Raw genomic sequence first — 22,541 nt, 5'->3', positions numbered from 1 at the left:
TATTTGGATAGTTACAAAAGGCTTACTCTGGTGAATAAACTTTCCTAAGAGTGTTATATTACAGGAAAAATACTGTGTTCAGAGACAAAGTGTTTACAGCTAAAGCAGTTCAAAAACAAGTTATTGAGAAGTATAGAAAATAAGAATGTATGTGTAACTGTCCATAATCCAAGTTAGACTAGTTTTTATAAGAACTTTTCTTCTGTTGCAAAAACCTCAACATTTTGCTGTGCCACACACTGCATATCATGGAATCATTTGCCACAAGTTAGATGGTTTTGAATAGAGGAAATAACATCATAACCTTTGCCACAGCTACAGCAAAACTAAAGGCTTAGCTGAGCTCTTAGCACATCTGCTGCATAATGAAGAGACAAGTTTTCCCCCCCAACAGGTAGCAAAGCAACTTGCCACCAGACTAATAAGCAAAGCAGCAGTTTACATGTGAAAAGTACTTCTTGGCTGAGCCTAGAGAACTCTTCATGACGTGGGTATCTTTATTATTGGCAAAACATTGTTTTATTAAGCAGTGTTAAGAACTGCTCCTCCAAACAGCCTTTTTCTTAAAGACCACAGATACGTGTCATGAATAAAAAGGCTCCAGTTACAATGCTGCAGTTCTAGCCTCTGATGTAATAAAAGCTTCATTTTGCCGGTATGGCAATTCAAAATTTAAAAAGATGCATGTGTATTGGTAATTTTTTTTTCAAAGCAAGAGATGATTAAGCGGGGAAAAAAAATGAATTACTTCTAAGCATCACACTTTGCGATGACAGATGCTACAGAGCTACCGCCATTTCCTCCTGCAGGACACTTTTAGTAAGAACAGAATCTGAACTAATGAGAAGCATCAAATTTTATCAAAAAAAAAAAAAAAAAAAAAGAGCAAAGACTAAACCCATTCAAAATTCTATGAAAATGCTTTGTTTTGGGGATATGCAATCTTTTTCTGTAAGGTTAAAAGTGATTCCTTAATTAGCATTTTTTGGAGAGCATACAGCAAATTCCCTGTCGAAGCAGGGCAGATCTTGAATTGATCATGCATTAGGAGTCCTATAATCCTACCATAAGAGGTATATCAATAGATTTCAGTGAAATATATTGTCATAAAATGGTAGTCCTTAGAAATCTCAGTAGCAATTCTGTGGTGTCTTTCAGAAATGGCACAAGAGATTTGAGTTCAGTTTTCTTATAAAAATCTAAAAGCTCTTACTCCCAATAGACTTAAAGCCACATGTCATTAGCACCATCAGCTTTGCACTGGTGAGACCACAAAGCACACCCCAGATTAAATACACTGGATATAGATTCTCAAATCACCTATAGATGGGGGCAGGGTGGGACCGGTGCATGTGTGTCTGTAAAAATCAAAGTCAGATCCGTTCAAATATCACGTAATCACATTTTTTTTTTCTTAAAAATATTTTCTAGTGGACCAAGAATGGAAAAAGTGATCTTCACAGTGTCATGCTAGAGCGCAGTAAGTTTCCGAGAACTTCAGAAACCAAATTCAATTTCTATTTCTTCCAAAGCAAAAGGTTTGAAATATTTACCATTTACTTTCCACCCATTTTGAACTACCAAAACCATAGTCCAGCCTGCCTGATCATCACCTGGGGACAGCTACAGCTATACAAGCCAGCCATGCAGCTGCTGGAGAGAGGCAAAGCAACAGCTGCCAAGGAATGTACAGGAGAATACTGACAGAGGAAGAAATACAGTTAAAGCACTGTTTCCCAGTGTTATCTCATCTACAGAAGAACTTGACATCCTTCATTTGAGCCAGCTATAACAATTTATTTCAACTACCAAGGATTAAGTTATGGCTGGAGGCAATTTACAAGCTGGAGCCTTCAATGTCAACAGTTTAATCATTTAAGGAAAACCCTTGACAGCATTAGTGATATTCCACAGAAAACTGAAAAAGACAATTCAGAAGATTATAATGTATTTAGTGATTTTAACCACCATAGGAGACTTTCAAGTTTTTATATTTCAGTTTATATTAAATTCTAATGAATAAATATAACTCTCTTATTTTTTGGTTGTTAGGGTGATGCAGGTGGTAGCTAGTTCTGTTTCTAGTGGAACAGCATCAAGGCACCAAAACCAGAGCAGTTACACCGGGAACATTGCCAACAGTCTGAGCAAGAAGCCCAGAGACTGGATAGGGACAGGCACCACCTCCTTACCGCTTCCAGCGGGGCTTCACCTGATAAAGGCGGAGATGAAACTGGAAGAATACAGAGGCTTGTATGTGCCACTGCTACCTTTGTCACGGCTATCAGCAATCAGAAAAATTCAAAGCCCGTTTCTCAGCTGGGAAAGTCTGGAACAGTGTTAATGATAAGGGAGTTACTCCAATTTACTTTTGCTAAAGCATGGCAGTACCTAGCACTGCTAAGGTGGAAACCATCAAGAATGCTGACAATCAGATAAAATTAAGGAAAAGGCAGAGAAAAGCCTTCAAACCTTGTGGAATTAAAGAATTTGCTAATTATTTTTTAATTCTCATGACAGACAACATTTCACAGCACAATAAAGACCCCCTGCGCTTGCACTGGAAGCGGAGAGACAGCTAAGCTCAGTCCTGCAGAAGCCCAGGGCAGCCGCTGCGCCCTTTGGCTCAGCTTGGAAGGCATTCAGAAAACACGTATGCACCCTCCGCTGTTAGAGGCCTTCACAGGATAAATAAGTGTTGTTAAGCTCTTCTATTTGCAGAATTATACTAAATGAGTGCAAGTGAGTGAATTTGACTGTCACTGAACAAAAATGTCATAGAGTCATGAACATTACTCTCCCTCCTCCAAGTATGATTAGCTGAACAGATACTAATAGCACAAGCCCTGCAAAATTAAGTCTCTCAGGTTTATGTTCAAGCCTTCAGTTTAAAAAGCTTTAGGGCTAGGCATAACCTACTGGTTCTTGAGAATGAAAGAGGAGTGTTGTTTTGGTTTGGGGGTTTTTTTTATTATTTGTTTTTTGTCTGTTTGTGGTTTTATTTTTCTTTTAAAATCTCTCAAGATTGGTGTAAAGAAGAAAAAAACATATTCTGGTTTTTGATCTTGTGACAAGGAACTAAAAAACCCAGTTTGTGCTGGTGTAATTCCATACCTCAATTATTTTTAGCTTTTTACCTTGTCTGCTAGTTCAACATTAATCCCAAACTGTTAGTGGCCCAGGATTTGGAGGAATTCAAAGTGACATAATTACAAAACAGAAAGTTGCAGCTGTCATTCGTGTTTGAAAGTTTCAATATTTAGTAAGGCAGGACTTCCCAAACAGAAAAAGGAAGCAGGGCCCTTCACTTTGGGGCACCGATTAACTTGCTCTAGATTAGCTAGATAAATATCAGAATATTGTTTAATGGGCTCCTACTCGTAAAGGCCTAGATAGCAACACATTTTCCAGTTGGTCCCCTTCACAAAGGCATATCATAACCTTGGCTGGCAGCAGGGAAATCCAGATGAGGAGACAATGAGACAGAAAAAACAGTATTTTCCTTGAGTCTGAACTACCACCATACCCTCAAAACCAAATCACAGAAACAACGCTGCCATCCACACATTTCCTCTATTCAGTCCCTCTCAAAAACTGCTCTTTTGAAAAATATTATTTTTCCTGATATGTAAAGTTTCAGGAGTGCAGCAGGAGCAAGGTCAAAGCGTTGGAAGAGGAGGAAGAAGCTCACCCACACGCTGCTCTGCAAGAGAAAGGCACCTGCCAGCTTAAGGGGATACTATAACTTTAAACTTTGTATTTTTTCAGGAAAAAGAGATACATTGCTGGTTTGCAACAAATCACACACATCCCCACATTTTCAAAATATGCCAAGATAATATTTATTAACACAGCAGGACTTACAGATCACAAAAGATAGTGATACATAGGAGCTCGTAAGGGCGTTATCAGAATAAAGCATGCAGGTCAATACTTGCAGAAGAGAGATATCAAAGCAGATCTGAGAAGGCACATTCACACAGGAAATGTTTAGTTGAAATTAGACATTAGAAAAGCAGCAAAAAACCTGAAGTTGATTAAAATATACAGAGATCTCCAGTAATGCCAAAGAAAAAGGTACTTTACAGATTTGTAAGTGCAGCAAATGGATAACCCTTTGAGAATACCCAGGCAAGGGTATGCTCTCGCTGCAACGTTCAGCAGGATGCAGAACAAATTGGGTTCATATAACATGACTAGGTGCTAATTAAAATGCTTTCATCTTGAAGTGAAACGTAAATTTGGTTTAAAAGAAGCAGCCTGGTTGAAACTAACAGCATGCAGCCAGTGCTCAAAGGGTTATACGAAGTAAATGCAAGAGAAATCAGGCAACATTAGTATAATCTACCTTCCACACAAAGAATTATAGCAAAGTTTAAAGAGACAGTATCCCCTTTGGAGAGAGCAAAACTGAAAACCTTTCTTCCCTCAGAGACCAAAGTCCGTTGTATCGGAAGCAACTCAACGATTTCTTTCTGATTCCCATTGTAAGCAACCTACCTGCCTATACCTGGAAGCTACGCAACATGAAATCTCCATAGCCAAAGGATAAAGACCTCTGTATTAGTATGTCAAAAAAGTTAAATCATTTACCAGCACCTCTGTCCTGCTGCTGTTTCACTGGAGATGTTACACGGTGCTTGCAAACATAGAGTTCCCAATGACTAGACTCCCATTTCTCAGCAGTGAACGTGACAAAGGGATACTGTCCCTTTTTGACATTAGATTTACAGATCAAAGAAAATTAAGAGAAAAAAATATCTGCTTTTTAACTTTATGTAAACTATAAAAAAAAAGGGGACTTGAACATCAGCAGTTCTTAGCTTGAAATGCATCAAACACACATAAAGGAACACATGAGCACAGAAGTATTCGTAACAGATTATCCAGAGCACGCTCTGCTACGAAATCCAAACAGAGTAAAATGGAGTAAAACTCTCCCTGTGGAAAAACATCTAGCTTGGCACCATAGGAGAATACAGACTTGTTTAAGTTTAATAAAAATAGCTTCTAATTAATACTTCAGAGTTCAAAAGTTTAGCAACAAGCACATGATCGGCTAACCCCTTTAAACAAACCAAAAAAGTCTTTCCTGCCACAAATGGCAATTATTAATCACTGATTTCTGTGGCAAAAGCTCACATCCTGTAGAAGAGCTACGTAAGTCAAACTACCACGAAAAGAGGCTAGAAAAATATTAGGAAAAAGTGCTTTCAAAACCAAAGTAAACATTCAAGAATACACTGTAGATGCTACGTTTTTGACAGCTCACTCAACTTGGAATTTTACCAAGCAGTAATATGAAAATTAAATGTCTTTGCTAATAAATTATTCCTGATATTTTGTACCCTGTTATAGAGTAACTTCCACGTCAAAGTTGCCAACTTAATCCTCTCCCCTACTTAAAAATATCATATAATGCAAAATTACAGTACTGTATATTTTCTCTACCCATATCTGCAAAAATGGAAGAAATATTTCATATGGAAATAACCAATTCTTGCAGTAACAGCTTTTACATTTATAGTTTGTATGCTCCCCCCTGTTCAGAAAAGCCTTTGACTGCATAATAGTTGTCGCTAAAACACAGTAATGGTTCCTGTATTATTGAAGGCCACAGAACATTTAACTACATCTTATCTTCCTATGTACACATGAAAAGAAAAAGCAGGACACTTGGGAAATTTGGTTTATGATATGCGATCAGATTGGAGATGGTCAATTCACTCTCTCAGGAGTACTTTCATAAAGGGAAATTAAAGAAGGTGAAAACCTGATAAGGATAAAGTAAAAGTCCCATGGTTTTAAATTTAGGTCTAAGAGTTACCAATCATGAGACTAGCATTTACAGGCCCTTTGCACAATTACTCCAACGAGGGTTTTAACTCTTAACAAGTGTATGTAATACTTCTACTTGCAGTCCTGCAAAATACTGGCTACACAGATTAAGCCCTACTGTAACAGGAATATACTAGTGTTGTTGATTAGACAGCTTTTCATTAACAGCACAAATTAGTGTTCTGCCTACCCTTTTAGAAGCGCAGAGCTGGTTAAGTCCCCAAGCCAAATGCTTCGTTGAAACCAAGAGACTCTCTGCCATTCATCTTGCTAATATAAATGGAATGACATTGTTTGCATTAGAAAATTTTCCACTCGAATCCCTTAAGTGACAATAGCTAACAGGTACCAGTCATCTGATGTTGTCAAATCTCAAAAATAAACTGGCATGGAGTTCAAACTGTTCAACTTATTTATAGTCTTCTAAGACAAAAAATAAACACTGTCCTGCTAAGGGGCTGTTGGCTAGCGGGTGCACAGATTTAGAAGTCTTTCACTACTGAAAGACTAGTGCATAATACTGTAATTTAGCACACAGAAAAACACTGAAATCTCCATCACCTACGTTACCAGAGCAATCTAACCAGTTCCTCACCTGCTGCTGGTGGATGCTGGCCACTAACTGTTGGCAAATCCAAAGAGCTATCAGACATGACATGCTTAAGATCTCCTCCCACATCAGCCAGTTTCATGTCAAACTGAACAGACAACGCATCTTCAGAATCCTCCTTGCCGACACTACTGCCACCAATAGAAGGGAGATCCAGAGACTTCACCGAAGCAGAGTCTTCTTTGGCCTGCTTGAATGCTGTGACTTTGTCCACCAGGGACTTATCCGCACTGTTGCACGTGGAAGAAAACTTATTAGAGTGAAAGTCCGCAAAATCATCATCGCTCTTCACTGAAGAAAGCGTGTTGTCCTTCGCCTCCTCAAAGCCTGCTCCAGAGCCTTCCAGAGAAAGCTGTTTGAAGATATCATATTTGGTGGGCGTAGCAGCGGTGGCAGAACTCTGCCCACTCTTCACCACACTGGCAGACGAGCCAGACTGAGGAACAGGACCGGCCTCTAGCTTAAGTGCATTGTATTTGTCATCTGTTTTTTGTTCGGAAAATCCACTGCTATTGTTGAAAGCCATAAAATCTGCAAAATCATCTTGTCCACTGGCTGATGCGCAATTAGAAAATTCCCCAAAAAGGTTGAACTCTCCAAAGTCATCAGCTAAGCTTGAACTTTTGCTGGGTGCTGGTTGGGCGGTGGTAGATGGAAGAGGTGGTGGAGGAAAAGAGCCCGATTTTGACGTATTAAATGCAGGTGGAAAGGATGGCTGCTTGTTTTCTCCAGTAGAGGAAAAGAGATCCAAGTCTGCTAGATTCAAAGAGGTCTTTGCTTGCATTTGCTGTTTTGACTGAACGGGCAGAGAAGGGAAGGGTGTAGGGAAAGTTTTGTCTTTCGTAGGTGGCTCTAACGGTGAGATACTGTCAGCGGTTTTAAAATCTGTGAAACCGTCATCGGTTCCTGCAGGCTTGAATTCTGCAAGGTTATCTCCTGAGAATAAAACCAATGAAAAAACAATAAGAAGACACTGAAGTGACAATAAATACATCATACTCACACCATGCAAGCAAGCAAATTATTTCATGCAATGTCAGAAGTTTTTATGCAAACTACTTAATTTAAGACCTCAGGATGCACACAGAACTGCAAACTCAACTTCTATGAACCACACAAGTTTCAAGGTCAGTGATTCTATTATTCACTCCAGCAAACACTTAAGTCTTTCAAATAGCCTCAAAGTCATATTAAATTCCCTTTACACTGAGTTAATATCAAAACACACCATCACCAATAGATTCAAAAGGTGATCAGTACTGTCTTATTCAGCTTCCACATAAGTTCTTTTCCCCACCTCAGCCTTCTCAAATTTGCAAAGCAATGAACGTAATCTTGAATTTCACTTACACCAATGTCGTACTTGCCTTCTTACAGAAGTAGTTCTCTGCCTCCCTCCCTTCAAAATATTGCCTAAATACAGTTTATTCATGGGGCGTCAGCAGAGGGTTGAGACAAAAGCCACCCTGCTGATAAGCTGAACAGGGAACATAGTAGAGACCAACCAGACTTGCCTGGTGGCCAAAGGTACTTTTGAAAAAAGCTCACTTGAAAGAAGACAGACGGCCAACAAGCCTATCCAGCTGGGCATAATAGGGAACCCAACGGGTGGAAGAGACAAAGGCCCAAACAGAAAAGAATGTAAGGTGCTAATCCTAATGTCTTGTTTCAAAACATTTTTAAGCTCTCATTTTAATCTATCGTGTCTTCCTTCCATCAGGTTCCCTTAAACATACAAAAGTGTTAAGTGATCAGAACTTCAGTATATGTAATAACTCAGGCATCTTCTAGCTTCTGCTAAGACTGATTACAGTTTTACTAGGAAGCTTGGAGGTGTGCAGATCTCTAGTTCAACTACATATTGAATGCAAGATCGTGCTATGTAAGGATTATAATTTAAACCTGATTAAACATTAGGTAACAATGTTTTCAATGTTTTCATTGAATTTACATTAAATATTTTGGTGTACTGATTTTATAAGTTTCTTCCTGTTCATACACTTTTTTTTTTATAAAGCAATTTCTTTTGAACATAAAAGAGGTTGAGTTGTTTAACCCATTCACCAGCATGTACGTACTTAGACTACTTGTAGTTTTAAAGTATTGATGCATACTTTAAGACAAGTGTCCAATAAGCAGATTTTGTTCTATTTTATAAGTACACCATTAACATTTAATTGTTAAGCTACCACACAGTGTCATACTTCAAATTAGTTTAACCAAGATTTAAAAGAATACTCTTTATAATGGTAGTAAAGGACCATGACTATACCTGACATATTCTTCCATTCTCCCTCCCCTCCAAATCAATTCACTTGGCCCAGCAACAGTACAAATATTCATGAAGTTGCTATTCATTGATCAAAACTAAAACATCACAGCAAACTAAACTTACTGATAAATTGCAAACTTTTCCATTAGAAATGTAAGCTGGTGAAAGGGTTAAGAGTGGTTAGACCTGGATAGCAGGCAAATATATAGTAATTTCCTGTATTTTAGAACATGTACGGAAAGAGATAAAATGTTATTTAATTTCATTGCATGCATTTAATCCTGAAGAGGTACTGAGCACAAAAACCTCACAAAACATTACAGGGGTTTCAGAAACTCAGCATCTGAAAAAAAGAATTCTGTCTTTGACAAATTTGTAGGAGTGAACTCAGGTAAGCAGTTTTATCCTGGAGTCTAAAGTTGTCTTCTAATAATGACAAACAAAATGCTGGGTATAACCTGACTTCCACAGAGTTATGTTAAGTTAGTACTATGTTTATCTTCTGATCTGTCTACTGATAATACACAAAACTTTTTCCCCATCTGATTAAAAAGATGAGATTATCACTTATATTGCATAAATGAATTAGACATAGATGGTTCTGGAAAAGGCTTAGGGAGACTCTGCTTTTGTAACTACACAAGTCTTGCATCTCACATGCCACCTTTTACTTTTCCCAATCAAAACCAGTTAAACACAGATTTCAAAATAAGTGATCAGATTTATTCTTAGAGCACCAGAGACCAGAAAAGTTTAAATTCTGCCCTAACAATAGAGAAAAGTTGCAATTTTGTCCAGAAGCATCTTAATCTGTCTTCTAAGAATACCTGACTCCTTCGTTAAAATGAACAAATTCCAGCCATATTGTTATTTTAAAACAAAACTCAGAAGCGTCCAAAAGAGATGCCAATCATCTAGAAATACAATTTGTAGATTGTTCCAGTAGTATATCACAATTATTTTTTTTCATGATACTTCCTGCTAAGTTGTTTAGAGGAGCAGAAGCACCATTATTCTGGAATTCTAGCAATGGAAGTTCTGCAGCTTATAAAAATAATCATAAAAATGTATTAAAACAGCTCCAAAAAACATACTGCTTACCTAAGTATTTGCTCTCTGATGGTTGTTCTAATTCACGGAAAGCACTATACTTGTCTCCACAATCTAGTGAATACGAGAAGAAATACATTTACATAAAGATATTATGAATTCATATAATAAATTTTATATTGGCATAATTGTTCTGGGTTTAAATATTAATATTTTATCAATTCCAAAAACAAGATACATGAGATATTGCAATAAATTGCTCACAGTGGTTGTATAATTTTCCTTTTACCTCCAAAAGTAGCTGTACTTTCAGAAGGCTTCTCAGCTGCAATTCCTTTAAACACAGCATACTTATCAGTTGATGAGAGTGTCTTATTACCTGGGAGTGGCATTAGTAAAGAAGGAACACTAAAAACAAAAGAGATAAAAGCAAAGTTCCTTAATTTATCCATAAGAAATCTATGTTTCCAGGTTTTATTTAAAGGAGCCTCTTCTTATGACTACACAATTTGGATCACTAAACCTAAGCTTGCACCCCTAAAGAGTTCTTAATCAAGAACTTGATGTACACTACCTCAATATCTATGAAGAATAAGAGCACATAAACAGGCAGGTGGATAGCTGATGGGTGAATTCACACTTTATCTCACCCAATCATATTTCTTTAGGCCAGAAGTCAATTTTCACCCTTCTTCATTTTGATTTATACCAAAACATGACAGAAACACTCCAGAACTTTACACCACAGGAATTCTTAGCCCAGGAGAGAATAAGAACAGAGACATACCCCAGAACCACTGCTGTTTAATTTATTGCTTTGCCCAGGGCAGCATAAGGACAATTCTCCCTGGTAGAACTAGATACAGTAAAGAGTTAAAACTGCACAAGATTTTGCCAGCTCCATACTTTCAGCTTATCTACTTTTGATTATATTTCATTACATATTGCAAAATTAAGAGAATAAAGTGGAACCACAGTTCAAAAGGAAGGAAAGGATAACTTTGAATTTCTGTCAGTGCAAATCAGCGAGTTTAGGTAGCTATCTAATCAGCAAAATAAGGATTAGTCCACAGTGTCACAAGAAAATCTTTTTGCACATAAACACGCTCTACTTATATAGTAAAACTGCCATAATAACCTAATACCATGTTAGCAACTGCTGTAAGATTTAGAAGATGTTCTGCGAGAGCTTTGCTTGCCCTCCACACAAGCCCCCTTATCAGACCTTGGCAGCTCTACAGAACAACATCCTTTACATATGAATGATGCATTTTACCTCCAGTTTATGTCATTCAATATTATGCACATTGAAAACGTGAATGAATTTCTATGGTGTTCTTCGGCCTGAAGCAAGAATCTTTCCACAGCCATTTAAATCTCCTTATCAGCAGCCTACAAGCAACATACAAACCTAGCACTTGCACACACGTGCTAATGATGGTCTGTGATGCTTGCAGACAGACAGTGCAATGTCAAAAAAATATAGCTTATGGTAATATAATTAAATTTCACATCACTGCAAAACAGGCTATTAGATATGCAATCTTGGCAAATGTAATGGTTAATCATCTGTACTCTACAGATGGCTTTTTTTAAATAAAGCTCCATAAGCAATTAGATTATAGCTCATTGTAACATTCTGTTCAAAACCGAACGTTTTTACAACTGAATAAAGAGAACTGCTGCAGTGAAAAAGAAACACCATTTAAAAAAATTTTTTTTTTTCTTTATGATCCCCCTACTTCTCAATTGTGGAATTTACAAACAATGTTTCCGTTAAAACTTTCAGTAACAGAACAGTTTTAATTGCAAAATGATGTCTAACACAAATTAAGATATACTTAAAATAGAGCATCTTCAGATGCATGTGGCATTGACTGACATCAGCAAAACTTAATTTTTTACATAGAATGCCGTTAGGCATGGTGTAACAGAACAATTTGTTTTACTATCCCCATTTGACGTCACTGTTGAGGAAGCAACCGGTAATCACTGCTTACCTGGAAAATGCTAGTTCTATCTGCAACTAAGAACAGTCAGTTCAATACACAGAAAATTTGTGCGTCTACAATTAGACACCTGGGAGGTACATAAAAGTTTGCCATGTGCAGTGAAAGGAAAGAACACTGAAATTTTGTAATCACAGGACTTTGAAAGATTAATTGTAAACTCTCAAAGGGAGTAAACATGCTTACTTTATTTTGTTATACAAAATTTGCCTGATCCCAAATTACATTTTGGCAGTCTCCCAAATGAAAAGCCAAGACTGCTGAAGTCTGAATGAAATTTCAATTGAGATTTATAGTCAGTTATCAAAAGTTTAAGCACTGGCCAGAGAAATGATAGAAGTAAAAAAAGCCCTGTCCACTGGAGTTCTCAGTCATTTACGAGTATGATGTCATGCTCTTTACATGCATTTTGGTATCCATATTCAGGGCGTGAAGAAAGACCTTGATATCAGCAAATGGTTTCTATCAACTCCAACAAACATAGGGTCATACTTTTAATGGAAGCACACAGCACTAAATGCAGACGTCCTCTGTCCCAGTGTATTTTTTCTGAATAGCTTTATGTAAGATTTTTGCCTGAATGCACAGTATGAAGTAACTTTCAATTGCCTGTGCAGTAGTATAAACACTTGAAAACCTATCCCCATACCTTGTAAACGCAATTTACCTCAGCATGATGACTAGAATGTTAAAGAATGGCCAACCACCTATGGCACATCAAGTGTCATTTTTGATTCAGAAAGCCTAATTGTAGTTGTAACAACGTTCAAAAGAAACTGCCAGAGTAAAAGTTAGATGACAGCAGAAAATTACAGGCTAGAAAGCTACCCACAAAAGAGGAAAACATTTCATTTCTTAAAAGAGTTCTAAAATACTGAAGAGGTGGAAATCAAAGATCTGCTACCTGCTCCGGTGCTGTGAACTGGCTGCTTTGGAGGAGCCAGCTACATCCCCTTGGAAATCAGTGAAAGAGTCATCTAGTGAGCCAGACTTTGAAGCATCTTGAAACTCCTGGAAGTCATCATCTTCTGGTTTTACTACCTGAATTACAAACAACATGTAAATTGCTATACTGTTGTCTTTTCAAATTGTCATAAAGCATGAAAGCAGTTCAGAGTAGCATGATTGACTTAAGAGGGGAAAAAAAACAAACCACAAACAAAACCACAAACAAAAGAAGGAAAAAACCTTTCAACATTAGCACGAAAAATTAGCATGGTCAGTGTTTCTACTTCGCCTGCACTTCACCCAACTCAAAACACACACGAGGTATACAGGATTACAAGCAGCATGTGTGAAGAACAAGTGAATAAGGAACTCGACCCCTTTCACATTAAATGCATTATTGATCATATCCATGTAATCTTTTAATACAGGACAAATATTAATAATTTAAATCAATCAATAATTTAAAGTCAATACACACAGCAAAAGCATCAGAAAACATATCTTCCAAAGAAGGATGAACCATATTTGCAAACAGCAAAATTTATCTCCCACATGATTGACAGTGTTGTAAACCAGAGGTTTTCATAGTTCTCAGCTTCTCCTGAAAGCTCGGACTTATTTTACCAGCTAATAGTGGCTGTTGTGTAGTTTAACCTGGAATTCCATTTTATGTGCATTGAAAAATCCTAACTACAACTACAAGCCTCTTTCAATGCAATTAGTTTGTAATGGAGAATGCTTCTGTACCTATTCTAATGCCACCAGGAAGAAGCAGAAAAAATAACAGAACATCCTTAGTGGCGTGACTTCACATGTTCAGATGTCACGTGCCAGATTTCAGCTCCATTTTTTGCCGTTTACTTAAAGTCTGTTGTCTGTACATAGCTTCGAAAGAGCCAGGGTAATTCTCTTTCCAGGACAATGGAGATCTGCCATGCACCAAGAGCAAGCTAACCTGGCTGGGTGGGTAGGATGGCACGAACCCTCCCGAAGGCTGTCCTGCAGCTCCGCCCGCTGGTGCCGTGATGCTCATTCCCATCACACCCGGCCCAATGCTAAGAGGCATGGAGACGGGCGGTGTGGAGGGCATCAGAGGCTGCTGGCTCACTGTGGCCGGCAGTGGCATCGGAAATCCAGTTAAAGTAGGAACGGGGGCAGCTGGAAACTGGTTTAACACGTCAGGACTCACCGCAGGTATTCCTCTCTGCAAAGGCAGAAAAGCAAAGACAACCATGCACACATCAACAAAAAGGTATACTGCATTCCCGCTCTGGTTTCTAGCTTGTATTATTGAAATCATGAAAGAGCCCAGTACAGGTCAAGCTTCAATTAAACTTCCAAATCAAAACATGGAATCAAGAGCCTATATAAGCAAATCCTATTCCACGCCCTGCCTGCTGGCGTTACACAGAGGGTAACAATACCTGCCTGGGTGGGCAGAGGCATTTGACAGCATTCTTGTTTGGCTTTTAGTAAACCAATCTAGTAAGTACTGGCAAGCAAAGCTAAGGTGAACCTGGTGTATGCTATATCATCTTTCCTACACACCAATCCCACAAGGTACCTCAGCTTTGATCTTCATCACTCAAGATACTCTTGCCTTAGCTTTCATACAGGGCTGGTATTTAGAATTAAAATGTTAAGAGATGACACTATGCTGACAAAGAATGGAAGCCTAAAATTAACACTCCACTGGTTCAGGAGAGAGGTAGCAAGCCTAGCTATTTGCAGACTAAAGGATACAGGAACCATCCAGTTTGAGGAAAACAGATGTGTATACAACAGAAGAAAAACAGACAGTATTGTATACTAGAAATACATATACATGTGTTTGGTAGGTATATCTAAGAACTATCTTCAACTGACACTAAAGAAAACAGTAACTGAAATGTAAATGCAGGGGATGAAATTATAATCCCACTGAAGTTACAGGGGGAGTTTCTCCTCTGGACTTCAACAGAAGTAGTACTTTACTACAGGTGTGGTATACCAGTCACTTGTGCTAACTAATCTGCTATAGGTTGTATGTTAAGTGAACTGGCTTTTTGCACTAATCTCCAAAGTGTTAGCCATACCTGAGTTACTGCTATCATAGCCAGGACAGCGTAGAGCTCTTCTTTTGTGAGTTTCCCAGGGGTAGTACGGTTGGCTAAAGCCCATATCTGTCCAAGGGTCTCTCTGGGCAATCCAGATGACATCAGTATGGGATACAGCTTAGCTGTATCTATTCCAGTAGGAGTCAAAGTGGTTTCTAAAATTTTCTTATACAATTCTGTTAAGAGGGAGTCAGTATTAGACAGTGACAACTGCTGTTTTCAAGTACATTTAAGATTGCTTCTCTATTTAGTCTCAAACTCAACATTATATCAAATTAGTAACACTCAAAGTGTAAGGTAGGGCAACAGCATTCCAGCATTGTATTGTATCGTCATGTTTCATCTAAATGCATTATCGGATGGTCTTTACAGACAAGTTTAACACAAGCAAAGAATTATTTTATATAAAATACACTTAGTGCTCCATTTCAAAACATGTTTCTTCAATGAAATTGCAGGATAATCCATACAAAAAGATAGTTATAACAGCTTTATGTATTTAAACCTCAGTGTAATCAATTTTTACTACAGCATTTCATTTTCTGTTTACCATGTTATTTGCATATATAACAAAGAGCCTTAAGAAATGAGCTTGCTTAATTACAAGGCATGCCAAAAACCAGACTACCAATGAAAGTGGTATTATCAGCAACACAACCTCTACCAGCATAATCTGCTGTCTTCATAAATTCTAGATTAAACATTTAACATGCTTGAATAAAACCCATAGTTCTTCAAATGCAGATAAAGCCACCATAAATATGTAATGTATCAAAGATACAGGATTTATCTGATAACTGAAGAATAATGCTTTGATCAATAAATGGCAACGTAAACACACGTACATTCACACCTTACATTGCCCTCTTGGCTAAATGCCCACTTTCTTGTTTACCTGGGACCAAGCTATCGTTGTAAATCCAAGGAGGCATCATTTGCTGAATTGGGTCCTGTGAAGGGAATACTCCAACTCCTAAATGTATTCCATTCAGTAAGAAAAAGACAGACAGCTGTATTAGGATATACAGATTCAAAGTATAAAGATCTTAGAGACTAGATCATAGTTGGTCAGTATCATTTAGCATTTCAGGCAAAGATTTCAGATAGGAATCACTGTGCTCAAAGGAAAAACAGCTACTGCAGGAATATGTATTTCAACATAACTAGAATGATTTGACAGTAACAGCAAGAATACAGTTATATACATAATGAAATAAGGAGCTCCTCATTTGCCTCCCTCTTAATTTCTAGTTGCACAGAAGCTCAAGTCTCATTGTCTCTTAAAATTTGATAGCAGCAGTTCTGTGCCATATCAAATTTAGTCTTCCCATCAACTATATGCTGTTAGGGCTACTCGTGGAATAAATAAATTCATACCTACCATAAGAACCACAATGTTCCACCAGAACATCCTTATCAGGGAAATCCACAAACAGCTTATTAGACTGAATTGCAGCAAGATCTTATCCCATGTTCACAAAAATGTATCTATTGCCCCATTGATCATACTCTTCAGATGCAGAAGACATCACAGCCGCCTTCACTACTACAGGCTTTTATAATGTCATCTGCCACACTTTACTCCCTGTGAATTGGTTATTTCCTTCTCCACTGTGTGGACTCTTCCCCTCAGTCTCACGGTTTTACTTCCTATCTAGTCTCCCTGAGCAGATTTTACACTCACCTCGAATGGAGCTCTGACAAAAATCAGAATCATTTCAGATTTCATTGTCTTTCCCAGTGCCCTTGCATCTCCTCATCTTCCACATGGATTCTCTCCTGACTGCAATCTTATTTCAAATCATCTCACAACTCCAAGCACATTTTAATATAAGCATTTCCTTCCATTTCACCAGCCAAGTAAAATAAATTTGCTACTTCCTCCAGTCTCATTATTCTTCAGCTTTACCCACCCTTCCATCCTACCAATTCTTGCGTCTCACCCTTGAATCTCTGATAAAATTCAGCACCTTAAAAATCAAATAATGTGAGGAGTGAAAAGGAATTCTCAGCCATATTTAGTTGGTAGATGGGAGAGTTTTACTCAAAACTTTGTTAATATCCAGGTGACTAAGGGTCTGCCATTTTCCAGCATTGTCACTTAACTACTAAACTTCTATTCCTCACAAAGTACTTCAGCTCATCCTTCAAAGCACCCTTAAAAAGATTTGGAACTACTCTTAACTATTGTTGCTCTACATAATCACTTCCACCACCACCTTCACCTGCAGGCTGTATTTCGCTCTGTCTCACATTCTTAAACGAGGATAGTTTCCTGCCTCCTTCTGCGCCCCCCCCTTCCTTTTTTTTTTTTTAAATCAGGTGTCAGATTGCATTGAATTTGTACAAAATGAACAATGCAACTGACTGAACAATGAATAAATGAACAGCTCCTATTTCATGCTGTATATTCTTTAAAGTTAAGCCACTTTTAGCAATTTACTGTGTACTACAAAGCCCCTCCACTTATTAAAAATATCCATTCAGACTACTTCATCCGTTAATGTTTTTTAAATATATTGGATAAGAAAATACTTGAAAGCAACACATCCAACGACTGAGGAGAGGAACATATGAGTTTATTAATAAAAAGTTATGGTACTTCTAGGAAAGAAATAACTGCTTGAGAAAGTGCCCGATTCAATTATCTACAGACCAGGAGCTTTCTCCCCCTTCTCTGTCTCCTCTCACGCCCCAGTAAAGTGAGATTACACAAAGGACTACACGTATTTTTATCACACTTGACTACAGTGCAGCCCATGTTTCATGTAACCCTTGAGTACAACATCAGAGCACTAATCAAGGTGCACCAGAGACCTTGCCTCTATTTTGATTGGGAAAAAACCAAAACCAAACAGTCAATAGTCAGCTTTAATAAAATCTAAATTGGAACTAAACCTTGCTTAGAGTTTTTATCTAGTCCAGCTTTTGAAATTTTGACCCCTAAAGCACAGATAATTTTAGACATAATGCATATGAGTGACAAATTGTCTGGGAAACAAGTATTAACTAGCTAAGACTTTATTCCCTCAAAGTTAAAAGATGAAAACCCATCATGACACTGACCATCTTCAGTAATAAGTTTTCTTAAATAATTAAAAAAAAAAATAAATCTTTAGAAAACACATCTTTTATCCCAAGAAAGAGGACAGAATATTTCAAAACAGCAAACCTGATTAAACAAACATGTTAAAAGTGATTACAGCAGTAAACTCACATGGAAAAAGTTCAGAGCAAAATCATAGTAGTTATACTTTTAGCAAGGAGCAGGAGGCACTAACTTATTATTCAAGCAGGCGTTCAGAGCAAAATTATGCAGGATTGGCCTTAGAATTAGTGTACAGAGTGTTAGCATTCAAGCAGCATCTAATTAGATTCAAATTCTGTCAAATGTTTCATTTGCTCACCACACTCTTCAACTGCTATGTTTTGTTCTGAAGCCTTGTGCACCTCTGCAGCAGTGGTACCACTTTCATGTCCACCTACAACATCCCAGTCACTGATGGTTAGACTGGGATGAACTTGGCTTGCAGCTGAGGCTTTGTGCCCAACTTCGGATGTTTTAAGTTTGGTTTGCTCTTGTTCAGATTCATTTGAGCCATTATCTAAGACTTTCTCCTCCAAGGAAGAGCCTGAATAAACAGCAGGAGGAATTATTTATATTTTGTTATTAACCACCCAGACTGCAATCCCACACTTTCAAAGGAAAAGTACTATTGGTACCACTAATGAGTTATCAAGATGATTATCTGTCCCAGCTCAGACCAATAGCACCACCCTGTTCAAATACGTTCATAGCCTGATCCTGCCCTTTACTTACCATGCATACATAACAAATTCAACAGACAAAAAGCAACAAGTAGAAGGAACACATGAAACTATTTTCTGTATTAGGATTACCATTGCATAATCATCTAGGCATCAGTAGCAGGTGTCCAACATCTACTTACATCTGCAAAATTCTTCACACTAATCTCACCAACATCCATTTAGCCTCCAAGAGAGGAAGCACACAAGTGTTCCACATTAGCATAATGGTTATTTTTTTATACCACCATCTCAACTGTATCTTTTTCTACTACACAGACTTATGAAGATGCTAGAACACAGGACTTAATTCACTTAAGATCAGCCATATGCATATTTAGCAATCTTTGGATCCACACATGACTTGCTTTTACAGTGCAGTTCTAAGGGAAGAAAGAAGGAGACTTTTATGATCTTTTCCCAATGATCAGCAGGTTTCTACTTAATTGTCTATATATTACTTCTTTCAGCCAGACTGAAAAAAAACCCAACAAAATAAGTAAAGACTCTGTGCAGCTCTATGACAGAAGGTGACATGTAAAAAAAGATATTTTAGAGTTACCTGTTTTATGGATATTGGGTGAAGATGCAGAGGTAGGAAAATAAGGAACCTGCCCAGTTGTACCATGCAGGATGGATAACACTGGAGTCTGGGCTGGAGGGAGAGGTTGGACCACAGCCTTTTCTGAAAGCAGTTGCCCAGCCTCAGTAGCAGAATGGAAAGGCTGAAAAGGCTGAGAAGGAGGTTGAGGCACCAGTTTGGGGATTTCAACAGGCCCTTGTATAAAGTCACTAAATTCTTCATCATCAAGAAAAGCAGAGTGGGAAACAGATACAGCAGAATGGGATGATGTGAGATGATCTGTAAAATGGAATGAACACACAATGCAAAGTGATGAGGAAAAAGGTTCATGGGTGGAAAGGTAGGAAAAATGGCAAATACTAGGTATACATAGCAGATGGGCAAGGGGAAAACAGCAGTGGATGCATTATTTGACAGAGATGTGAAGAGTTACTACTGTCAGTATAACAAACACATAAGGTAGAACTGAGCAGCCACTTCCAACCATGCATCTTCTCTCCCAGATTTTTATCATGTAAACACTTTGAAACTTGGTTCTTAACACTGGCTGTGAAAGTATTCTCTTTGTTTTAAACAGACTGGGTCAAAACAAATCAAGAGGTAATATTTTAAGCTGGACATAATGGGGGTCTGCACAGGGGGACATTCTCCCTCAAAGGAACGTTTTATCCTTAGAAACTCAATAATATATCATAGGATACAAAAGAAATATCTCTCATTTAGGCAATTTTCTGCTTGATTCCTTCCATAGTTACCCATTTTAACAAAACTGACATAGGATGGGCAAATCTACAGACAATGGAAAATTGTCAGAAACCACCTGTAACTTCAAAATTATCAAAGAGCAAATCCACAGTAGAGATAAAGACCCATATAGGTAATAGCCTGTCTAGATAAACTTTGTTTCAGGCTAGACACAGAACAAACTATACAACTCATAGGAAATCTTTAGCAGTAATTGTTACAAATGTAGTAATTACTGAGAAGAGAATACAGAAGGCTTCGGTTTGACCGTGCCCAGGCAACGGTACACAAGTAAGCTGTTACAGTACACTGAAGTCATTATACAAGGTTTTGATCATTCTTAGCACTTGTACAGCACTTCTCAGCTTCAAAAGCACTCTGCAAAACATTAATTAATGCTTTGACTAGAATAGAACAAACGCATTATCAACTTCCATGATATTTCACATTAAGCACAGCACGTTAAGCTTTCTTTTAAAGATTTCAAGTCTTCTAATAAAAGCTGATATCTAATATTGCACCCTCATAACCTGACCAAGCAAACAGTTGCTAGAATGACACTATTTTACAAAACAGTTAATCCACTCCCTTTGTACCACCAAATAAAAATACTTCTTGGAATTAGTGCCCCCTGCTGAGGGTTTCAAACATTAGAGTTTTATTTTCAGTTGGAAGAGTAGAAAAACGACAAACCTGGCTTTTTTGGATGTGATGCTGGTGTTGGGTGCATTTTAGCATCTCTAGAAAAACCATCTAAATTTCCTTTAATGGCTTCCAAAGCATCATCCCTGCTTTTTTCACCTGTCTGAAACACCACAGAACACATTTTGAAAAATTCACAGAACAGCTCAGTTTTCTTTCAACATCCACACTTCTTCAGTACAAAACTTAGCAATGCCTGCTGTTAGATTAAACCCTTCTTTCTCCAGCAATGCCTTCTTGAAGTATATCAGCAATAACTCCCATATTTAGAAAGCATTTATTTTGCCAACTACACCATAACAGTGTTTCTCAGTCTTTAGGCATAGCTTTATGCACAAGAACAATATATAAACCTTACTCAGCTATTTGTATTCTTGCAGATAAGGGCTCATCTAAAGTGTCCAAAACTTTGGACAAAGTTAACAAACAAGCAACCAAACACTCTCTATTCTAGAAACTCGATCTGTTGCCAAATGTTACATAACAGGTTGGTTTATTTTTCAAAAGCTGATTTCATTTTCAACACCAGACTTTGTTTGTGTTACACCAAGAGTATGTAAAGGACTGACTATTCCAGGCACTTTTCAAGATGTAATCTGATGTCTCATATAAGTTCCCCACTTAATTGCTTGTTGAAAGAGACCATCCCATTAAAAGCCACTAAAAAAAACCTGAAGAAAGAAACACCCCACTTACTATTTAGGACATACCTTAGGTTTCACACTACTTAGGAGTCTTAGCTTTTGTTTCTGCTCTTCAAACTGGCGCCGTTTTCTTTCTTCTTCTAAGAATTTCTGCTGGTGCTCAAACCTCTTCCTGAAGAAAAATGATTTTTAAAAAATCTAAAAATAATTTTTCATTACAATTTCCACGACAAGCTTCTGCTTAATTTTTCCATTTCTTCTGTCTCAAATTCAGATGGCTTGGCACACACATTTTTGTCTCTTCTCAGAGCTGTATGACAGCCACAACTAACTTCATAGATGGCCTTCAAATGCAATGGAATGATCTCAACAATATTCTACAGCCCTAAATGGACTACTTTTCTAGAGAAACTATCAATATTTTTACCGCCCTTCCAGACTACATCTCCCCCTTAAAAAAGAATTTCCCAAGAGTCAGTAAAGTGTCACTTACTGTTGTTCCTCTGCAAACTGCTTCTGCATGTCAGGGGTGTACTGCGGAGCTGCTGGACGCATTCCCAAGAAAGAAGCCTGTCCCATGTAAGGCATTCCAGCCGCTGGCATCGGCCCTAAGGGCATGCCACCCTAGAACAAAATAAATAATACAACTCCAAGATTCTTTTTTGTCTATTAGAAAAAGCCAAACCACTGGCAATTACACCTTGCCAAACTGCAAACTAGGTAGATCTCATAAAACGAAGAGCATTAAGAATAGTTGGATGATTGGTGTTTGAGCACAGATGAGCTGCTACAGAACAAAGCACTGGTAATTCAGTAGATGGCACTCTTCCCTCTCAATAACGAGTTACAATTCTTAAAGGATTTTATAAGACAGGATGGTCTTCTGGTCAAACGCAAAAATCAGGACTTCAAATCCATACAACCTACCTCAAGAGCAGGAAGGTTACAGGCATCCTATAGTGCTTACATATGGTTCAGTACCATGCTTTTGGGTTTTCTTGGGGTTTTTGTTTCTACGTATTCTATGTGATTGCATAATACTTTTAAATTCCCTGCTGGACGTGCACACTCCTAACCATCAACGGATGCTGGCAAAATGCGATCTAGTGATTTTGCAAACGTAGCTTATCCAGGGGTCAATGGAGAGAGACAGTATATGGCAACAGCCTAGAGGAGACTTATCTGAATAAACTGCATCTGTATCAGAAACATCTGCTGATAAATATATTCTGGTACAG

At 37.9% G+C, this 22,541-nt stretch overlaps 1 protein-coding gene across 4 annotated transcripts in view; it reads right to left on the bottom strand.

The window, feature by feature from the left end:
- Positions 1-22,541, bottom strand: part of SYNRG (synergin gamma) — a 43,235-nt gene that overhangs the window by 12,294 nt on the left and 8,400 nt on the right. For 2 of the 4 annotated variants that reach the window (XM_049802392.1, XM_049802393.1), the window contains exons 4-15: positions 21,797-21,927; positions 21,370-21,475; positions 20,651-20,762; positions 19,193-19,492; positions 18,231-18,455; positions 15,719-15,796; positions 14,803-14,999; positions 13,683-13,931; positions 12,684-12,820; positions 10,060-10,178; positions 9,822-9,884; positions 6,434-7,384 (exon numbers count right to left, since the gene is read on the bottom strand). In XM_049802392.1, the coding sequence (XP_049658349.1) occupies positions 6,434-7,384; positions 9,822-9,884; positions 10,060-10,178; positions 12,684-12,820; positions 13,683-13,931; positions 14,803-14,999; positions 15,719-15,796; positions 18,231-18,455; positions 19,193-19,492; positions 20,651-20,762; positions 21,370-21,475; positions 21,797-21,927 (2,668 nt within the window). Of the gene's footprint in view, positions 1-6,433; positions 7,385-9,821; positions 9,885-10,059; positions 10,179-12,683; positions 12,821-13,682; positions 13,932-14,802; positions 15,000-15,718; positions 15,797-18,230; positions 18,456-19,192; positions 19,493-20,650; positions 20,763-21,351; positions 21,476-21,796; positions 21,928-22,541 lie in introns of those variants that run through there. The other 2 variants (XM_049802395.1, XM_049802396.1) reach the window with 2 other exon arrangements.

This window comes from Accipiter gentilis, chromosome 6 (genome assembly GCF_929443795.1).
Source record: "Accipiter gentilis chromosome 6, bAccGen1.1, whole genome shotgun sequence".
NCBI lineage: Eukaryota > Metazoa > Chordata > Aves > Accipitriformes > Accipitridae > Astur > Astur gentilis.
This window is presented reverse-complemented; position numbering and strand designations above follow the sequence as displayed.